The sequence below is a fragment of the Eschrichtius robustus genome, chromosome 1 (assembly GCF_028021215.1).
Source record: "Eschrichtius robustus isolate mEscRob2 chromosome 1, mEscRob2.pri, whole genome shotgun sequence".
Lineage (NCBI taxonomy): Eukaryota > Metazoa > Chordata > Mammalia > Artiodactyla > Eschrichtiidae > Eschrichtius > Eschrichtius robustus.
This window is the reverse complement of record NC_090824.1, coordinates 192,419,601-192,442,722: the sequence shown is the minus strand read 5'-3', so window position 1 is coordinate 192,442,722 and position 23,122 is coordinate 192,419,601. Positions and strand designations below refer to the sequence as shown.

At 40.1% G+C, this 23,122-nt stretch overlaps 1 protein-coding gene and 1 non-coding gene across 4 annotated transcripts in view; one reads left to right on the top strand and one right to left on the bottom strand.

Annotated features, from left to right (window-relative positions):
* Positions 1-4,555, bottom strand: part of PRPF18 (pre-mRNA processing factor 18) — a 54,426-nt gene extending 49,871 nt beyond the window's left edge. For all 3 annotated transcript variants that reach the window (XR_011076054.1, XM_068561704.1, XM_068561714.1), the window contains exon 1: positions 4,354-4,555. Coding sequence is in view for 2 of the 3 variants with exons in the window: in XM_068561704.1 (XP_068417805.1) it covers positions 4,354-4,419 (66 nt within the window). In the remaining variant the exon portion in view is untranslated. The remainder of the gene's footprint in view (positions 1-4,353) is intronic.
* A 6,764-nt stretch (positions 4,556-11,319) lies between these two features.
* TRNAR-UCU (transfer RNA arginine (anticodon UCU)) lies at positions 11,320-11,392 on the top strand. Its single transcript has one exon. It is a non-coding gene; the product is annotated as a tRNA-Arg (tRNA).
* Positions 11,393-23,122: the final 11,730 nt, after the last annotated feature.

Here is a 23,122-nt window from a genome sequence, read left to right as displayed (position 1 = left end):
ACACTGTTTTCTGACTATACCAAAGAAACCATGAAAGGCTCCTAAATGACCACTAAAGAAAGAGGCGTTGGAGAGGATTATAGAAGACCGTGCAAGCAAAGCGAGGAACAAGTGTGAAGAAAGGCAAGTTCAAAAACCTGAATAAATGAAACAGGTTTAGAACTGGAACAGCTGACCGGTGGTAGGGATAAATGGGCACAGAGATTTTCACCAGCCCAGAAATGACTGGTTCTTGACCTTTTTGTCAAAGATCCCTTTATTTTTTTTAATATATTTATTTATTTATTTTTGGCTGCGTTGGGTCTTCGTTGCTGCGTGCGGGCTTTCTCTAGTTGCAGCGAGAGGGGGCTACTCTTTGTTGCGATACGTGGGTTTCTCATTGCAGTGGCTTCTCCTGTTGCGGAGCACGGGCTCTAGACACGCGGGCTTTAGTTGTGGCCCACGGGCTCAGTAGTTGCGGCTCGTGGGCTCTAGAGCGCAGGCTCAGTAGTTGTGGCGCACGGGCTTAGCTGCTCCGCGGCATGTGGGATCATCCTGGACCAGGGCTCGAACCCGTGTCCCCTGCATTGGCAGGCGGATTCTTAACCAGTGTGCCACCAGGGAAGCCCCAAAGGTTCCTTTAATAATATCATCAACAGGAGGAGGGGAAGAGGGGTCACATGTATACATACACGCAAAATTTTTTATAATATTTCAAGGAACTGATGGATACTCTGAAGTCCATCCAAAGGCTCCACTTAAGAACCCCGTTACAGGTGGCAACTGAAATCTAGAGGTGAATATGAAATTAATATAAGAGAATTTTCAGTGTGAAGAGAAAGTAGCCTAGGCCTGAACTTTAAGGAAAACCAACATTTAAGGGATTAAAAACTAAACAATAAAAAAACAAAGAAAGAAGACGCCTGTAAAGGAGATCAGGAATAAGCAGCCTGAGAAGAAGGAAAAACAGGACGCTGTGGGGTAAGAGACGTCAAGGGAAGACTGAAGAAAGTGGACCAGCCAAGTGCAAATGATGCTGAGGTTAAGAAAGCATGGAGGTCACTGCAGCCCCTGATGAGGATGGATTCAGTGTAACTGTCAGGGCAGAAATCAGGTTAAGGAGTGAGTAGGAAACAATAAGAAGCTTGGCTGTAAAGAAAAAGGACGGCTGTGTTTAAAAAAAAAAAGATGGGAGAGATGTGTATGTTTCGGTGCTGCTGGAGATAAGCCAGTAGAGACTGAAGACACAGAAAGAAAGGAGACAAGCGCTATTCAGATTCTGATGACGCTACAAAAGATGACAGCTGGGCTCCTACATGTAAGTGGAAGGTTTGACCCAACATACAGCCAATACCTCAGCCGCTTTAACAGGGGAAAGGGGAGGCATTTCTTGCCTGATGGCTTCCCTTTTCTCTGTAAAACTGAAAGTAGGTTCCTTAAAGAAAAGGACCAAGCATTACTTTTTAAAAAAATCCTCTGTGGCACACAGTGTAGTATCTTGAATATAAGAAATATTCAAAAAATATTGGAGAAAAAAACAAAGCTAAAATTCTACACAATGTCCATGCTCAAAATTGCAACTAATAAAACTGCTAATTAAGCCCCGCTGAGTCCTGCAGTAGCCTGGCTTTCCCCATAAATGAGGCTTTGTGTTAAATGAAGACTCACCAACACCGGGGCTCCAAAGCACTGGCATTCTAGCAATACAGATACCACATTTACCTCCAAGTAGTTACACCAGGTGGAGCATTTAGCACAGGTGACAGGAGGCTACTTTAGGAGCTCCTCCAGTTTTAACAAAGGGGCTCTCACAAGCTGAGTGTTTACTATCCAACTCTCAGACTAACAGTAAAAAGCTGGGACACCATGCTATCTATAGGATGGATAAACAACAAGGTCCTACTGTATAGCACAGGGAACTATATTCAACACCCTGTGATAAACCATAATGAAAAAGAATATATATGTATAACTGAATCACTTTGCTGTAGAAATCACAGCAGAAATTAAACACTACATTGCAAATCAACTATAGTTCAATAAAGCTTAAAAAAAAAAAAAAAAAAAAAAGCTGGGACATCACTCAAAATGACCAAAGAGGAGGTGGCGCTTCTGGAAGAACAATACAACAGAAACAGGTGTTTCCCAGCTACAGAAAGGGTAATGAAAAGGATTCACTGACCCCCAATCAGAATTGTTTTTAAAAATGAAACAGGATGGATTAAAACAGTGAAACATATGATAGAATCACATGTAGTTAAGACAAATGTTGCATGAAACTTTTTTCATACTATCTGATGAAAATACAGATTTATTTCTTACTGTGGCTTAGGGCAGTGAAAAAAAGTTTGAAAGTTACTGACAGACACTATGATACAGAAAGATAAAGGCTATAAAGCAAATGATTCTGTGTTAAAATTTTACAGCTGCAAAGCAAATGACTGTCTCCCCAGGCCTAAAAAAGAAAAGTTGTCCAGTTACACGTGCGGCCCTATGTTATGCAGGAGCACTCACCCACAGGTGGGGACCTGAGATCCACCCCGCCCTGCCACAGGGCTAGGAGAAAATGATGCAACCCTCATGGGCACGATGAAGTCTCGGCTTCGTCATCCGTGGAAAGAGCATCCTAACTGCCCTATGCACCAAGCAGAGCTGTTGGAAAGCTCAAATGAGAAAGCATATTAGGGTGCTTTTCACATATGTTAATTTAATTTTAAGTAATTAATTCTTAGATCAACCCTATCAAAACTAGTTCTATGTTCACAGGGTGGAGATAAATAAACAGCCTGTCTGTAGTGGTGAAGAGAGCAAGCTTGAGAGTGGGAGAGATGGATTCAAATTCAGGCTCTATCTCTTGCTAGCTGTGCGAGTCTGTAAATCAATCTAACTTCTTTTAGCTTCAATTTCCTCATCTATAAATGGGAGTAGCAGTAATTTTATGGGACTGCTGTACAAATTATATGAGGTATGAGATATGAAGCATTCTGCATAATGCTTTGCAGATTACTATTAACATTACCAGAACTATGACTTTCAGTATTTTAATCCCCATTTCATGTATTTCCTTTGCTGGTATTAATTGGGAAATCAATCTTACCTTCTGGCCAGGGTTATCTGAGTAATTAAATCAACTATCAAATTACAAAATGAAAGACATTCCAGAAAAAGTTTATATGTGATGATAAATTAAGAACAATTATGTAGAATCAGTGTTTTTGTAATTGATCATTTTTAAAGGCTGGTCTATTTCCATAACAAAGAACCTGATTATGCAAACACAGCACTGTAAGCCCGGAGAGTGAGCTCAGCTTTTCGTGATTCAATTTTCCCTCTAAAGCACTTTAAATTTCAACACCTGGCTCTAACACCCACTATGCATTTCAACATCTAAATTAGCTTTTTCAAATACTCCGAAACCACTCATCAAAAGAAAAAGGCCCCTGAGTTACAGATGAAAATACCAGTTACAACTATGGACAAGCTCTCTCCCCGCTCCCCGCGCATTTGCTAAATAACATTCTATTTAATTAGTTCCACTTTGTTAATTGTTTTTAAAGTTTCAATGATTAGGAAAGCTGCCATCTGCCAAGCAAACAATCCCAACTTACTTGCACTATATCATAAACATCAATCATACGCTACATCCAAAGACCTAAGTCGGACTGTTCTCAAAGTGTGGTCCACGAGACCCCTGGCGTCCTTGAGACTCCTTGAGAGGGTCCGTGAGGTCAAAACTATTTTCAGTACTAAGGTATTATTTGCCTATTCACTCTGTTACCATTTATACGAAGGGTGAAAAGCCATGGTAAGTCTCCTGAAGGCTTCACAAGAATCAAGACAATGGCACTAAACTGTACCAGCTGTCAATGATTCTTCAATGCTCAGCACTAATGGGGGGGGGGGGGCAGTTTCACTTAACTATCTCCTTGATGAAGTAGTAAAATTATTAACTTTATTAAGTCTTGGTCCTGGACCACAACTTTGTAATATCCTGCGAGACAAAACAAGAAGTATACATAAAGCACAAACCCTTCCTAAAACGACAGAAGTGAACGGCCAGAAAAACTGGGGCACGTCCGAAGAATAACCGGCAGATGGGAATGGGGATAAGGAACAGGTGGGGCGGCGGGTAGGGGAAATCGCCAAAATCTCGGGGTTTCCTGCAATTCCCACACCTCCACCCCAAAGGCTCCCAAGTGATTGCCAAGGGCACAGCGGTCTAGAGGGAGCCGCTCCGGGGTAGCGGCGGGGCTCTGGCTAAACCCCATCCGGCAAGGACCCTTTCAGTACCGTTCCCCTCCCCCAGCCTCCCCTCCCCCACGCAAACGCTCAGCTCCTCCGTCGCCAACGCCCCACGACCCCAAGGATCCTCACCACCAACAGGTTCCTGTCCTCCACCAGCTGCCGCTTCCGGAGGATCTCCGATTTCAGAACGTCCATCTCGCTGCCCGGGTTGAAGCTCGAGTTTTCTTCTTCTCTCTCCGGCTCCCTGGACCAAGCCTTTTCATCCAGCCAGCCGCCGCGAACGCACTACACATACCGAGCCCAAAAACCGAAAGGCAACAACTGACAGAGCCGCTTCCGGCGGAAGCTGAGGTGAGCGAGAGGAAAGAGCGCTCCAGGGCGCCTGTTGTTGACGAAGCCGCTGAGGGTTAGCGCCCCTGGCGGCGCCCTCCGGCAGTGCGCTTGTAGTTTCCCATCCATGGATGCACGAACAAACGTGGGCTGAAACACGAGTCTTCTAAATCGATGCTGCATTGTTTAATAAGTTATATACCTATGTCAACTATACTTCAATCTTAAAAGGAGAAAAAGTTATTATACCTGCTTGTACCTGCTAGTTCAGGTGCAAAAGCTCCTTAGCAAAACACCTCAATTATGTTCATTAACGCCAGATCTTTACTTATTATACGAGAAGTTCACGTCGGAGTTCCTGAAGTTACCTGCTTGCCAAAATCAATGTGCTGGAGTGAGAAAACCCTGGACGATAATACTAGCTCAAAAGTATAGTCTTCATTGCTAGCCTGTGAAACTTCCAGTAAACTTAGGCAATTCCATCCATTTAAGTCATTTCAGAGGTAGAGTTGTCTCTCCTCCCTGAGTTCTAGATTGCTTACATATCTTGGTGATAATTTACCCCAGGAATCTGAGATAATCTCTTTGGTCACGTGTTCAGCAATCAAGATTTTCAGTGAGATGATTGGAGATGTAATCAGAGATTTTCATTTTTTAAGTCCAACCCAAGAAGAAAAATTAAATTGGTGAAAAAATTATATCAGAGACTTTAATTTTTAAAAGACCTAAAAACTAGGGCTTCCCTGGTGGCGCAGTGGTTAAGAATCCTCCTGCCAATGCAGGGGACAGCAGTTCAAGCCCTGGTCGGGGAAGATCACACATGCTGCGGAACAACAAACCCTGTGCGCCACAACTACTGAGCCTGTGAGCCACAACTACTGAAGCCCACGCGCCTACAGCCCGTGCTCCGCAACAAGAGAAGCCACCGCAATGAGAAGCCGGCGCAGCAAAAAGAAGAGTAGCCCCCGCTCGCTGCAACTAGAGAAAGCCCGTGCGCAGCAGCGAAGACCCAACGCACCCAAAAATAAACAAATAAATTTATTTTTTAAAAAGACCTAAAAATTGTTTACAATGCATTTATTTTTGGTTCTATGCCATTGAAGCTGTTTTTAAATTTCTAGTTAAGTCATTACTGAACAATATTTGACACATTACTTTTCCCCACCCAAAAAGGAAAGAAATATTATTCAGTTCAGTCGGTTCGTAATGGGTGAGATGGTTTAGCAAAATAAAAGATAGAGAATTGTTTGTTTCGATTTACAAAGTATTTTTATTGTATACGTGTGTGTTGGGTTATATTTCATCTGAAAGATATCTGACTTTTGCCAGAAATAAATTAACATAGGAAGTTAATTCACTCTGAGCTAAGATGCTTTGCTAATTTTTAGGGCTTTTGAAAGCTTTTACCAAAAAAAAAAAAAAAAAACTCCTTGAAATAATAAACATGGTAACATTCTTACATGGATTTCTGTTTCATGGGTCACCTATAATTCAATAAGCAAATAATAATTTATTAGCTTTTTCCTGATTTAGGGTTTAGAAATTATGACGAAAAAACCTGAAGAGTCGATGCAGGTGATTGTAACAGTAATGGAAGTTTACAGAGAAGGAACACCTGGCCGGATGGGAGATAATTCGTGTAAACCAGGGAAGATAGTGCTTCTGTAAAAAGGCTCCTTTTAAATTTCAGACGTTCATTGATTTTGATGTTTATGTAAACATGCGCATTAAATCCTGATAAGGGCCTGAAATGGAAGAATAGGAAAGACGTGCGCTTGAACAAGCAAACTGATAAGGAAGCTTTTCAATATAAAAGGGGAAAAAAGATGACCAGGTGAGCTTAGAAACACTCAATCCTGATTCTAAGGACTCGTGCATCCCCTTCCATCACAACAGTTATGTAAAAAGTGAAATGTTGGAAACAATCCAAATGTCGTAAATGGGGGAACGGTTAGATAAGTCATAGTTCAGACGTACAACTGAATAATATGTTCCAAAAAAATTCAGTGATATGAGAATGCTCATGACATAATGTTTAATAAAAAAGTAGGATAACGAAACTAGAAAAATAGCATATAGTCTCCATTTGGTAAGAAAAGCATATAAACCTAGAAAAATGATTAGAAGGAAACATATCCAAATATCAGATTGCTGCCTGTCAATGGACCCTCTGGTGATTCTTCTTCTTTATACTATAATTGTACAAATTCCATAATTTGGGAAAAAAAATCCAGAGAGCAGTCATTTTCTGTTTTATTTAATTATTATTGAAATTCTTTATAAAATTTCAGCACTACTACTTTAGAAATTATGTATGATAAATTTTAAATAACGCCAGTAAAAGAAAACAAAGGATCAGACAAAAAAAAAAGAGAATTTTTTTTAACCTTCATACTTATTCAATCAATATTTAAATGTCTTCTATGAGCTCTGTAGTATATTAAGTTCTGTGGCTTAAACCAAATACAATACATAATCCCTACCCTTGAGGATGTTACCAGCTAAAAGTTAAATTATAAAAGATAAATACAATTTAGTAGCATGTATGGGGCTATTTAAAGTATTCACAGGAATTAAAAGAAGAAATAGTAAAAATCAATATGTATATGATTGATGAGATTATTCTTCTGTTGAAGTAACCCATCCTAAGAGAGTATCTGTCATTTCTGGAGAATGGAGGAAATAACAAATATACTCAGGACCATCTGGGTTTGTTTTGTTGCTGTCCTAAAGGATAGAATGTAACTTCTTTTTTGAAAGCTATACAATCACATATAGGGAGTACCCTGGTGGTCCAGTGGTTAGGACTCGGCACTTTCACTGCCAGGGCCAGGGTTCAACCCCTGGTCGTGGAACTAAGATCCTGCAAGCCAAGCGGTGTGGCCACAAACAAACGAAAAAAGAAATTTTTTTTTTTTAAATCTCATACAGTAGCCCTCCATCTTCAACACGCCTCCGAATAACCCAGAGGAGTTTTTGACACCTGGTCTGGGGGTCTACATCCCCCAGAAAAGGTCTGTGGAGGAGCCCAAGAATTTGCTTTTTGAACAAGCTCCCAAATGAGGCGTTTGCTGTGGATCCAGGGACCACACTTTGAGAACCACTGATCTAATATATTATGTTGGAATCTCGGGTGGCAGATGAGTCAGAACGTCGGTTTGCACGAAGTCCTGATAAACAGGACGGGGGAGGAAGCTGTGTCAGTGTCTGCCGCACTGTTATGGGGCCTCTCAGGGTGCCTGCCCAGTCACGGTGGTGCTTCTACAGATTTCCTAAATAGAAGATGCAGGCCGCATTTGGATCCAGCCATATTCACAGGCCTGCTTTTGTGTGGTCACACCGTGGGCTGGTAGCTGACCTCATCTGGGCCAGAGTCTGTGCCCTAGAAAATTGACAATGGAATTGAGTCAGTCTTTGCAAGTGCAGAAGGTGTGACCTGGAGAGTGGTGGAAACCGTTCCATTGGCATGCTTGAGCCAGACCAGTCCATTCTGACCTGCAAGAGCCCACGGCTCAATTTTTAAGAATTTTGGACTCAGCTGTTAAGCATAGCCATGGTTAAAAGTTAAAAGTTTATTAACAATTAAATACATTATGTTATAAACAATGGTAATAAATACACAGAACCTATTACTTACTAATTATATTACTGCATTTTACTATTATTTATGCTCTTGGAGTTAGTTATGACTGTTGCACCGTTGTGGTAGAAATATAATGTTGAACTAACTGCATGTCTTTCCCTGACGCCACAGTTGAGGACCTCATGTTGGTAGCTTGAAATTAGCCATAATGGGAATATTTACACCACAGAAATTGGCAAATGCTACCAATCTGGACTTGATTTATTGTTTTGTTGATTGTCTAAGCTTTAAAAAGTTATGGGGAAAACGTTAAAAATGTTAATAAATGTTTCTCAACCTTGGGCCAGATAATTCTTTTCTGGAGGAGAAATGTTGTTAACCCTACCCAGTAGATGCCGGTAACACCCCTTCTGTAGTTGTGACAACCAAAAATGTCTCTGGACGCTGCCAACTGTCCCCTGACAGGCAAAATCTCTCCCCAGTTGAGAACCACTGATGCAAATGAAATTTAAAGCATCGCGTCTATAGCCATTACATAGTAAAGAGGACAAAGATTTGAGGAGATATTCTTCCAGGATTTGAAAACTATTATGTGATTCAACAAAGTCTCTTACGTCACTGACACACATGTGAAGTTCTGACACGCATCTTTGTTGTTTCACTTTTGTTTTCTTCATTAATTTAAGTAAGGATTCATGTCAAAGCTGGACGCATTCATCAATTATTACTATAGGTTGGCTGGGAACACAAGAGTTCTACAAAAATCAATGAAAGCATTCTGTGAGAATCAATTGGCTATATGGAATTTACAATAAAGAGTATAGTATCATTCATTACTGCCTATAAATTGTCCTCCGTATCCTTTACATCAGTAAAAATTATACGAATATCTGTGCACACTTCCTTTCCTTTAGGGGCCAGTTTTTAAACATTTACCAGCACAGCACTGGTCATTACCCACTTGCCATGTGGGCTTTGCTAAACTATTCAGCAGACAAAGTTTGAATATCAAGGAAAAAAAGTAAAACAGGTTTGCAAGAAGAATCATGACTGACAGACAATGGAAACAAAGCCTCTGGATTTCCAGTTCTCTACTTTGGTCTTCCAGGAGTCTAGCTTCCACCTCCATACCAAAAACACTACTGAATTTACCTTTTTAAGGTATACTTCTTTCACATTTTACTGTTTCTGAATTCAGGATGCATTTCACAACAAACATGTTTGTAGTGAGTGCTGTGGGACTCTGCACAGACACTCTGTTCACGGCCAAGGCACCCATCCCCCATCTGCCAGGAGCTGGGGACACACAGCTGCCTCCCTCACGGGTACAGACCCAGGGTGCAGGGACCTGCCTCAGCCAAGGTTACAGCCCCTCCCAGGGGGGCGCCCACCACCAGGGACCGACTGGAGATTTCAAGGCCCAGCCCCATTGCCTCAACTTAGGGCAACTCTAAAGGGTCATTTTAGCTCCCAGCTCCCCAAGGACCACGGCAGATCTCAGTTGACACTTCCTCGCAGTGTCAAAGCTGGACGCTTCTCCCTCTGCCAAATCCTGCCTTCCTCACTTCCTTACAAATGCATCTCCAAGAGCAGTCTCTAGGAAACCACAAACACGCGCCTGCAAAGAGAAGAAATGCTTTGGCCGGTAGACACAGGTACCGTGGTTCAGTTGTCAGGAGACTATTAAGTCGGCATGCTAGTTTTTACATCAGTCATTTTTGTCAATAACGTTAGCCAGTTGCTCCAGAGCTGGTGACACTAGCGAAACTGAATTTAAGGATGCTCAAAGTTGAGAAGCAGAGTTTGGATCCTGGTAGGTTTGTAAGCAGCAGTGACCCTGGTTGAGAGACCAGCGGACAATCCCCACTGACATATTTTTCTCTTGGACTTTCCCAGTGATCAGATGAGAGGGACAGACCATATACCACATCAGTCCCCTTTCCTTCTTCCTTGACACTTCTTGTCTACTCTGGTCATCCCTTCTATCCTCTTTGTCCCAAAGCTTTCATACTGTTTTATTAGTGGGGTATGTAAAATGAATGAAATAAAGAGTGAGCCCAGTGCCATTTGCAACAACATGGATGGACGTAAAGGGTATTGTGCTTAATGAAATAAGACAGAGAAAGACAAACACTGTATGTTTTCACTTATATGTGGAATCTGAAAAATAAAACAAACAAATGAATATAACAAAGCAGGAACAGACTCACAGACACAGAGAACAAACCAGTGGAGAGAGGGAAAGGGGAGGGGCAAGACGGGGAAGGGGAGTAAGAGGTACAAACTAAAAGGTATAAAATAAAAAAGTTACAAGGATATATTGTACAGCATAGGGAATGTAGCCGATATTTTATAGTAACTTTAAATGGAGTATAATCTATAAAAATATTGAATCACTATGTTGTATGCCTGAAACTAACATAGTATTGTAAACCAATTATACGTCAATGTTTTTAAATAAATAATAAATTGATTAAAAATTTTTAAATAATTAATTAATTAAAAGAGTGAGTCAGGAGGAAAACAATCAAGGTTAGGAATAAGAATGGAAAAATAACCAAGGATACAAAAAGCATTTAAGGAAATACGAGAAATCCTACCTGCAACTCAATGGAAATAAATTTGAAAACCCAAAACATAGGAATGATTTCCTAACAGAAATTTAAGCTACCAAAATTGTTCAACAAAAGGTAGAAAACTGAAATAAGCAATGACAGCATCAAGAAAGAAAATGTGATTGTAGATCTCCCATTTTGAAAGGCACCAGATTCAGAAGTTTTCACTGCTGAGATCCATGTAATCTTTAAAGAACAGATAACCTAAACTTTCTGGGCTCAGAACCTCTTTCTATTCATAAAAATTCTTAGAGATTTCAGAAAGGCTTTGTTTATGTGAATTATAACCAACAATATTTATCATACTAAAAATTAAAACAAAATATCTTAAATTATTAATTCATTTTAAAATAACAATAGCAAACACGTTACAACTTAATAGAAATAACATTTTTGTGGAAACATGACGTTTTCAAAAAATTTAGGGAGAAGAGTGGTATTCATTTACATTATTGCAAATCTATTTAATGTCTAGCCTAAATAAAAGAAATCCAGATTCTCACATCTGCTTCTGCATTCAATCTGCTGTAATATGTTATTTTGTTTAAAGTATGTGAAAAAGGGAATTCCCTGGTGGTCCAGTGGTTAGGATTCTGCACTTCTACTGCAGGGGGCATGGGTTCGATCCCTAGTCGGGGAACTAAGATCCCACAAGCCTCACGGTGCAGCCAAAAAAAAAAAAAAAAAGTTTAAAGTATGTGAAAAAAATCTAGCTTCACACAGCTATGTAGCTGGAAAAGAGGAATATCTTTTTTTTTTTTTTTTTTTGAAAAGAGGAATATCTTAATCAGATAATTGTGGGCTTTCTTCTTTGATACTACACCCAAACACGACAACTGGTAGTTTTGTAAAAGTTAGTTGCAGTATGGAATCTGAAATCATATCGATAAACTTTTCCTACTCTGTTACATTAAAATCCATCAGTCTATCTTGAACTTTATTTATTATTTTAAAAAAATTTTTATTGGAGTATAGTTGATTTACAATGTTGTGTTAGTTTCAGGTGTATCTTGAACTTTAAATGTATCTTTTACTTGTGCATGATTTTATAACATCATGCATTGGTCATTTGGAAAATATTAGTTCACTGATTTATGAAGGTCTTCCAAACATTGACATACTATATTACATAATATTTTTAAAATCACATTTATTAATATCACCCCTTCCATCTCCTTAGAAAAGCCTTTTATTGTTGGTGGGAATGTAAATTGGTGCAGCCACTATGGAACAGAATGGAGGTTCCTCAAAAAACTAAAAATAGAGTTGCCATATGATCCAGCAATCCCACTCCTGGGCATATATACAGAAAAAACTATAATTCAAAAAGATACATGCACCCCAGTGTTCATAGCGGCACTATTCACAATAGCCCAGACATAGAAAAAAACCTAAATTTCCATCAACAGATGAAAGGATAAAGAAGATGTGGTATAGATATAGACATAGACATAGACATAGATTGATATATATATATATATTTATACACACACACACACACACACACAATGGAATACTACTCAGCCATTAAAAAGAATGAAATAATGCCATTTGCAGCACCATGGATGGACCTAGATAATCTAGAGATTATCATACTAAGTGAGGTAAGTCAGTAAAAGAAAGACAAATACAATATGATATCACTTATATGTGGAATCTAAAATACGACACAGATGAACGTATCCATGAAACAGAAACAGACTCACAGAAATAGAAAACAGACTTGTGATTGCCAACTGATGGGGGAGGGAAGGATTGGGAGTTTGGGATTAGTAGATGCAAACTATTATATATAGGATGGATAAACAACAAGGTCCTACTGTGTAGCACAGGGAACACTATTCAATACCCTGTGACAAACCATATGGAAAAGAATATGAAAAAGAATACATATATGTATAACTGAGTCACTTTGCTGTACAGCAAAAATTAACACAACATTGTACATCACTACCCTTTAATAAAAAAATTTTAAAAGCCTTTTAATTATAGGGGAGATATTAAGCTCATGGTGTCAGATACAATTTGCTAATTGTAAAATGCTAGTTTTTACTGAAATCTCATATTTTATCACTAGCAACAAATACTGTCAGTTGTTTCCTTTAAGTGGCAGGCTCACTTTGTTCTTTTGCAAGAAAATGTCTCCCAATACCCAAGTCTGAATAACCATATTCTGTCTATTGGTTATTCTTTTAAGTAAAAGTAGTATCCTACAAAAAAAAAAAAAAAGAAGCTAGTTCAGCTTGCAGTTCAAACATCACACATGCTTTTCCTAAAGCTGACCATGAGACTTCAGTATGCAGCAGAATTGCTTTATGAGTACTTTCTGTTTCATCACACAGGATATTAAAAAGAAGCCTACCCATGTGGCAAGAGTTGATAAAATCAATCATTTTTACTGCTTTATTAAGAACTTTTTAAGTGAAGCTGGCTTTTGTGTGTGTAAGTGCACGAAAAGGAAGAATCTGTCTAACGGTATAGTTTAGAGTCACCACTTTGATTCATGCCACTGCATCAGTGTACTTACTATTGCTTTTCTACCGTCAATGCAGATGTCAGCTTTCCAAAAAGTAATATATAAATTCCGTGTTTCACTTATACTTTTTATGGAGTGGGGTTTTGTAAGAGGAGAAAATTATCTTAAAGATCATATGGAAGTATACCTTTCCAATAATAGCCACAAAAATGGTGAAAAAGTGTAGTGGGTTGTTACTTCTAACCTGAAGGACTAACAGCTAAGGAACTGCTGTCCTACCATGAACAATGATAAAACTGGGCAAAATAGATGAAACCACAATTTTTCAGACATTGGACGACAGGCAGCACAGCGCTGTGATTCTAAGACCAGGGAAACCAATGAGGTGAGCTACTACCTGGAGGTAGTTTCCAGGATACAGCCCAAAGGCAAGCAGAACCCAGTCGTCTCACCGACTTGACGAAGAGTTCTGGGAGACTAAGGAAGCTACATTTGTAGGGCAGTATCCCAGGGAGAAGAGAAGCAATGAGGGGGAGATCTCAAGAGATCTGCAGAGGAGGCCCTTCAAATCACTGGCTGAATCCTGATCTGCATATGTTTAGATGAAACTCCCAAGGCTGCTGAAGAACCACCATAAAGCAGAGGCCACACTATGTGCAGAACTCACACAGGGATAGGCATACACGAGGCATAGCATAGAGTCTTCAGAAGGGAATCACCTATGTAGTGATGATCTAAATGATCTTAGACTTCAGGCTGCTCGGACTCACCCTATAAAGCAGAAAAGCCAGCCTCAAGAGGGTCAGTCTGATTCCAACTAACTGAACTGTGTGTCAGGTCAAAGGCCAATATTTCTGAAGGAGTACAACAAAATCCAGCACCTAACAATATAAAAATCCCGTGTCCTGAAATGCAAACAAAATTTTCAGGCATGCAGTAAATATAATCCACAACCAAGAGGAAAATCCATCAATACAAATAAACCTAGAAATGACAGAGATGATGAAATAGGAAAGCTTCTAAACCAGCTATTATAAATATGCCCCAGATGCTCAAAAATGTAGAGGAAGACAAACATAATGGAGAGAGAAACGGAAGAAAAGTCATTATTTAAAGAGGAACAAAGAAAAGATTGACTACAGACTTCCTATTAGAAATGATGCGAGCCAGGAGACTTCTTTTAAGTACTGAAAGAAAAAACCGTCAATCTAGAATTCTACACTCAATAAATTGATATACTAAAGATGAAGGCTAACTAAAGATTTTTTTTTCATGCAAATAAAATTGAGAGGGTAAATCAGCAAACTGCACTATAAGAAATGTTAAAGGAAGTTCTTCAGATGGAAGAAAAATGATACAAAAGGAAAAAGAAGAGTGTAGAAATGCTAAACATGTATACAATATATAAAAGATTTTTTCTACTTTTTAGTCTCTTAAAAGAAAAGTAATTAATTATGTTTTTAAGAAAGGTAATTTACTATTTAATTAATAATTGCATTAAATGTAAATTGCCTAAATAGCACAATTGAAAAGCAGAGATTATCAGACTAGATTTTTTTAAAAACTGCATATGTCTACAAGAATCCCACTTTAAATTTAAAAAAACACAAATAAGTTAAAAGTAAAAGGATGGGGAATGATATATGCATGCAGCCATTAATAAAAAGAAATTGGGAGCAGCTATATTAATATCAAAGAAAGTCAATTTCAGAATAAGGAATATTACTAGGGAAAAAGAGGCATATTTCAAAATGATAAAGTTGTCAATGTATCAAGAGACATAATAGTCCTAAATGTGTATGGACCTAATTAACACAGTGTCAAAATATATGAAGCAAAAACTATTAGAACTGAAAGGAGAAGGAAACAAGTCACAATTATAGGCAGAGATTTCCACACACCATTATCAGTAAATTGATGGAATAAGTAGACAGAAAACCAATAAGGATAGATCACTATCATCTAACCTGACTTAATTAAAATTTATATAACACTCCACCCAAACTTCAGAAGGCACACACACTGTTTTAAAGTGCATTTGGAACATGCACTAAGACAGATCACATTCTGGGACATTAAACAAATCCCAGTAAATTTAAAAGAATTAAAACCATACAATGTATATTCTCCAAAAACAAATAAATTAAATTAAAAATCCATAACAGAAAAATATCTAGAAAAATCCTCCAATATTGGAAACTAAACAACACACTTAAAAATAACCCATAGGACCAAAGAATAAATCACAAGGGAAATTAGAAAGTATTTTGAAGTGAATGAAAATGAAAATGCAGGGTATAAAAATTTGTGGGATGGAAACAGAACTGTCCAGGCCCTGATAGAGTCATTGAAGAAATTACCAGATATTTAAAGTAGCGTTAACACATCTTTTGGACAATTTCTTCCAGAAAGTGGAAAAGGAGGGAATACTTCCCAACTTATTTTATGAGGCCAGCGTTCCCCTGATACCAAAACCAGACAAAGACAATACAGAAAAACAAAGCTACTAACCAATACCTCTTATGAACTTAGACACAAAATTCCTTAATATTTAGCAAAATATTTAGCAAATTGAATCCAACAATGTATAAAAAGAATTATATACCATAATAAAGTGGAATGCAAGGATCCTTCAACATCTAAAAATCAATGAATGCAATCTACCATATTAATAGGCTAAAGAAGAAAACGCATATGGCTACCTTAACTGACAGAGAAAAAACATTTGACAAAATCCAACACTCACAGCAAGACAACAAACTAGGAGAGAGCATTTACAGAAAACCTACAGCTAATATCATATTGAATGGTGAAAGAATGAATGGTTCCCCATTGGCTTGGATAAACAACCCAAATGTGTATCAACTAATAAATGAATAAACAAATTGTGGTATATAATCTTTTCAAAGGAATAACAACTATTCTGCAATAAAAAAGAATGAACAGCTGAGACATGCAACAACATGAAAAAGTCTCAAAACATTGTGCTAAGTGAAATATTCCAAACACAAAATACCATATACTGCATGATTCCATTTTTATGAATTCTTTAAAAATTAAAACTATAGTGATCGAAGGCAGATTAGTGATTGCCAGGAGCAGAGGTTGGGCTGGCAATTGACTCCAAAGGGGCAGGAAGGAGCTTTTGTTGGGGGGGGGGGAGGGAATGGAACTATTTCTATATTATGAAGTGGTTCAATATATCATGAAGTGGTTACAGAAAAAAAAAAGACACTTCTAGACACTCCCTAAACTTCCTATCGTCTCATATATTCCATAGTCCTCCAACTGCATCCGTTCCTTATCACCCCTACCACTCTCTTCTTCATGCTAACCACCACACCCAAAATATGCACACTCCACTAGTTTCGGGGGGAGGGCACCATTTGTGACCGCAGCTGCTACAGTTCATAGCGCCCAAAAGGAGGCACAAAACATTGCAAGTTGGCAGTAGCAATGATCATGAGAAAGCTGGCTATGAACAGCCCCCACGTGTTAGAAAAATCTATCAGAACACAGTTATATGCTCTATTTCATCCATCTTGAGATGCTCTTGCTTTTTTCACATTTTAACTTCTCTGAAACAGGGATGCATCTTCAGTTGATGACATCATGCAATTGTAATTGGCTATGTTTCTTTCCCTTAGCGATACATGGTGCACCTTAGAACTGACGGCATCCCCGGCGTCAATAAACTGCAGGATGGCTGGACAGAGGATACACAGGCTATTGCTGTGGCTTACCGGGGTAAGACAGCAGAGATGGGAGCAAAGTCTGAATCTAGAGGACTGGAGCCCATGCCCTGGGCCAGAGTCTCCCTGTTATGTTTGAAATTAACAGCTCTGCCCCCACCTATTCCTGTCCCTTGTTAAAGCTGAGGAGGTACCCTGGCAAGTGGTGCCAACAGACTCTGGAGCAAGAAGTCACTAAGAGAAATTGCTGGAAGAGATAGTGCTAGGGAAAGGTAACAAGAGCAGCCTCCATCTCCAGCAGATGGCGCCACAGAGAAGACAAATAGATGGGTTTGGGCCTGGCTTGCTGGAGTTAGAGCATGGTTGGTCAACCGCACTATGAAATTAGGTAACTAAGGAACGGGCCACAGTGCTACTAGTGGACTAGAGGACGGGACCTCTCCACTATAATGACTTATCTTCCTGAACGTCAGTTTCTTCAACTGTAAAATGAGGGGTAATAATAGTACCAACCTAGTAGAATGAGTACATTGATTAAAAAGACATATAAAGGGACTTCCCTGGTGGTGCAGTGGTTAAGAATCCGCCTGCCAATGCAGGGGACACGGGTTCGAATCCTGGTCCGGGAAGATCCCACATGCCACAGAGCAACTAAGCCCGTGCGCCACAACAGCTGAGCCTGCGCTCTAGAGCCTGCAAGCCACAACTACTGGGCCCACGTGCCACAACTACTGAAGCCCGCGCGCCTAGAGCCCGTGCTCTGCAACAAGAGAAGCCACCTCAATGAGAAGCCCGAGCACCGCAACGAAGGGTAGCCCCAGCTCACCGCAACTAGAGAAAGCCCACGCGCAGCAACAAAGACCCAACGCAGCCAAAAATAAATAAATAAATAAATAAATTTTGAAAAAAGACATATAAAAAACATATGTGAGGACTAAAAACAGTGCCTGCCATATGGTAAGTACTCAATAATTTTATGTATCACCATAGTCATTTCCCTAAATATTTAAAAATACATCCATTCATTCATTCACTCATTCTTTCAACAAACATACTTAGCAGTTATGATGCTAGGAGCTGAATAGCTTATTGTATTTTGTTACTGTTCTTTACGTCTTTTTAATCTGCTTAGAAATAGCCAGTAGCAAATGCCAATTCCTCATAAGTCTTACTCACCCTCCTCAATATATTTTATTTCTGTTCCATCATCCTGCCAGTTAAGCAATTAGTTGAAAATACAGCCAGAGTTTTTACTCTTTATATTAAAACCAATACTATTGACTCATCACAGAATATCCCAGCTGTTAGCATGCCAGCAATGATATAGAAAAACACACAAGGCTGAAAAAAAGAGAACTAGAAAGTGGCTTTGTCACTTAAGGACCTGTGATTGTAAGACAGTCATCTGCAAAATAAAGATAATACTACACTGGCACAGATTTTTGAGAGAAACAAATGAAATTTTGGACTTCCCTGGTGGCGCAGTGGTTAAGAATCCGCCTGCCAATGCAGGGGACACGGGTTTGATCCCTGGTCCAGGAAGATCCCACATGCCGCAGAACAACTAAGCCCGTGTGCCACAGCTACTGAGCCTGTGCTCTAGAGCTGGCGTGCCGCAACTACCGAACCCACGTGCTGCAACTACTGAAGCCCATGCGCCTAGAGCCCGTGCCCCTCAACAAGAGAAGTCACCGCAATGAGACGCCCGTGCACGGCAAGGAAGGGTAGCTCCCGCTCTCCACAGCTAGAGAAAGTCCACACACAGCAACGAAGACCCAATGCAGCCAAAAAATATATATATATATACAAAGTTTCTGGACTTACAATAAATTGTGATAAATCTGCTTTAAAAAAAAGAAACAAATGAAATTTTATATGTGAAAATACATAAATTTATTATTATGAGTAGACCCTAATCATAACAGGTTTTGTTATCAAAAATAACATACTACTCCAAAACTAATATATGTCAATTACACCTCAATTTTTTTTAATTAAAAATTATTTTCTTTTGATTGATAAATATTTTTAGCAATAAATATATTTATGTAGTAATTTCCTACTGAAGAATTCATGAATTTAGTTCTCAGAATTCCTAAGAGAGCTAAGAGACAGAAATTAATATGTTACTCTGAGTTTATATACCATTTTTTATTGTATTGAAGAAAGGAAATTATCCAAGATTTATTAATGGGCACTAGTGCTAGATCTATAATTTGTACTTCCTACTTCCCAAATTTGCATTTCTCCCCTTGATTCTAAGCCCCTTAGCCTTTCAAAAGGAAAAACATACTTTTAGACCAGTGGTTTCTCAACCCTGGCTGCTCAGTAGAATCATCTGGGAGCTTTTGAAAAATACTAATGCCCAGGCCTTATCCCAGACCAATTACATCAGAATCTCTGAGTGCGGAGTCTGGACATTTGTCATTCTAAAAGCTTCCCAGGTGATTCTAATGTGATCCAATGTTGAGAATCACTAGTAGTGAATTAAGTATCAGTTATGCAATTTAAAAATCACACACGTGCAACAATACACTTTCTGATGCCAACTTCTCACCTGACATGGTTTCGTTGAGCACGACCTGCACACAAGGCACAACACCGATTGTTGACTGTCATGGCATCCCCATCACCCTTTTTTTGTACCCCCATCACCCTTTACTTATATTTTTCTTTTGTGGTTAATAGTCCACCTTATTGTATAGATATTTGTGTATGTATTTAAGCCATCTTTTAGAATATACCTTTCTTGAAGACAAGAACTATGACAGTGCCCTTTAATGGCAGAACTTCACTAATTGTTTCAGTTGCCCACCTTATAATTTCACTGTAGAATGGCCCTGTATCCCATCTCCCCAGCTTTCACTCCCACCTTGCACCTCCCCTCTGACTAATACACCTATTTTCTTTTCCTATTTTCAGCTTTCACATCCACACACTTAATTTTGTTTTCATAGAATTCCATTCACCCTTCATACTCATTCTTCCAAATGTTTCCCCCCACCCCAAAATCACCAGAATGGCTTTACAATTCTTCTTCTCCCTCCATGGTTCTTCCCTTACAGTTTCACCCTTTTCCACTTCCTGCTAACTCTTTGCCTCATTCCCTCTCCCTATCACTTAACCGCCTTTCTTCTAAGTTTCCCACAAGGGGTATTAGCCCTATTCAAAAGCATTAGTTGCCTGAGGGACAGAGTTGGGGTGTTCGTGAGCATCACTTCTGGCCAGTGCTGGCGAGGTATTCCATGAGAGCTAGACCTTGAAACAAAAGAAAGGGTAGCAGTGGGTAAAACCAGATCATCCATTCATCCGTACTGGATAGGCAAGGTGGGGGACAAGCAGTGGGTGAGGGTATGGGCCGTTGTTGAAATGCCAAGTGGAAGAGGTAAGCCAAGAAGAATAGCCAGCAAGTTCATGGGTCCAGCCAAGAGGAGATAGGTTAGAGTCAGGGACAGATAGAGAGGAAACATAGGTAACAAAGTGCAGAGATCAGAGTCCGTGAGCCAGTTAATGAATGGACTATTTACAGCTTCGACTTTGAACAGCACTCCACACCTCTTTTTGCTGCACCCTGTCAGTCTTAGAGCACTTAGATGCTTTCTCACTCTGCTCCTTATAGACCTTTCTCCTGAGTGTTACCACATTGGGACTTGGGGGCATAAGAGGTGAAAATTGCCATGAAGTTATAGTCCTTAGATGGTAGACAGATAAATTATTCTTATATGTGGTTCCTACTAACAGGGGGAATAAGGAGGTAATGTCAGGAATTATGGGGGGCTGGGCTGGACCAGGCAGAAGTGCTGACCCAGAGAGGTGGAAGCAGAGGTAATCTTAGGGGTAAATGCAAGTTACTGTTGTGAAGAGAAATTCAAAGTCCATGCTGAAAGGACAGCATCAAGCATGAGATTGGAGGTCAAGTATAAAGCCATAAATAGGAGGAGGGGCAAGGGATCAAGAGCCAAAGGGATCAGAAATATTTTCATGAAGCAGAGTGCAATCATGAAATAAACATTAATCGTCCCAGCCTGTGCACAATGTATCAGAGCAGGCATTCATGAGGATTGGACTCGTGTGCTAGGGGTAGCTAGCCAGTTTAAGGACACTGGGTCAGATTAATTTCCTCCAATAGGTCCATCCTATCAGGCAGGATAGGCCCAGAGCTGCCCATCTGGGTTTTCTTGATGGAGGATGGAGCTGCTCTCTTGGGTGTGTATGAGTAGCCCGTGGCCATCCTTCAGTCTGTGCCCCTCCCACCGGACCAGAGTTGGAACGGGTCTTGAAGGCTGTGGCTACATCAGCCTCACTAATCATTTATCTGGGCCTCATGTAAGGTTGCTGGGGTGAGTCTTTAGAGTGTGTAATAGAGGACAGGTGCTAAAATATGTGGAATAGCATGTACAGGGGGAACTGAAAACGGAAGGCAATCAGAGCTATGAACTTTGTAACTCCGAACTTTGTAACAGACTCCCGGGCAAGTACAGATGGGGAGGATGGTGGAAGGAGAGCCAGGAGATCTCCCATCTGAATCATTCCCCTTGCTATCTGGTGCTTATTGACCATGGCCTTGGATTGTAATGTCCCTTGTAATGCTGAGGGAGTCCTACTGGTGTTTCTGAGCAGCCTGAGCTCCTGTACAGAATTGACCAGGAGCTGGGCTCACAGAGGTTCTGGATGATACCAGGAAGAGGTGGTAGTAAAACCATAAATACCACAAAAGGGAGTATTCAGGGGACATGAGTTCAGAGAGCTGTTGTTTCTGGACTACTCGCTTATCGTGTTCATCTTTGCCATCATTAAGGTGCACAAAGAGTGCCACTTTCCAAGCCTCCTCTGAAAATTGTTGTGCACAATCAATTCTGTAGCTGCATAAGAATATCTGGGTGCTGATGATGGTGAGTTCCAAACTGTCCCAGGAGAGTCATTAATGCAGACAATGTTTCAGACTAAATCACAAGACATAGGGTCCTTGAGCACAGTCCTGCCCTGACCTCCCCCAAATGGGGGTTAGAGGATCCACTTGGGGGTCCTCTACCCTCAGCATAACTTGGTGACAGTAAGTGACAGCTCTATCGGTAGCTCTTCCTTGGCCTTGTTACAACCATCCTCCAATCCCATAAGGTGAATAACATCACCACCTGGGCAAACAGAGACACAGCATGATCAAGTGACTTGCCCAGTCACACAGCTCTGAGCAGCGGACCCAGAACTTGAAGCCAGGTTGGCCTTGTTTCAAAGTCCATGATCTTACCAACTAAGTTAGCACTGCCTCAAGGTAGAGGACAGTACTGGGGGACCAAAAAGCACAGCTAAAGGCCACGTCAATCAGATGACGGTCAAGGCTTGTTGATTTCAACATTAGTTCCCATCACAGCCAAAAGGGAAGGGGAAGTGAGTACAAATTATGGGCACCTGGTGTTCCAGAAGGGCACTGGAGCCCAGCTATGCCAGAATCCATCTAAATCCAATGTGGAGGTTTTCAGTGAGTCTTTGCTGGGCTGCCTAGAAAAAGATGTTTTCGCTGTTGTTGCTTGTTTGTTTTTATTTCTTTTTATCAAGGGTCAAACCTGCTTCTGATGGTGAAATGATGACTTTCTCAAAATGGCTATGTTTATACTCACTCAAGGCTCATTCTAGGACCTAGGAAACATAGGGACAGCAATAAATTAATCAAAAGAATCATTTAAATCAAAGAAAGAGTCTAAATAGGAAGTAAGAACTACAGTATTGGGCTTCCCTGGTGGCGCAGTGGTTGAGAATCTGCCTGCCAATGCAGGGGACACGGGTTCGAGCCCTGGTCTGGGAAGATCCCACATGCCACGGAGCAACTAGGCCCGTGAGCCACAACTACTGAGCCTGCGCGTCTGGAGCCTGTGCTCTGCAACAAGAGAGGCCACGATAGTGAGAGGCCCGCGCACCGCGATGAAGAGTGGCCCCCACTTGCCACAACCGGAGAAAGCCCTCGCACAGAAACGAAGACCCAACATAACAATCAATCAATCAATCAATCAATAAATCTTTAAAAAAAAAAAAAATTCCTTTCATGTTCAAATTCTAAAAAAAAAAAAAAAAAAGAACTACAGTATCTTTAAAACAAATACAACCATACTATAGAAATTTGGAAAATAGAGAAAATAAAATCACATGTAATTCCAACTCTATTACACAATCACTGTTACCATCTGATACAATTTATATACATATT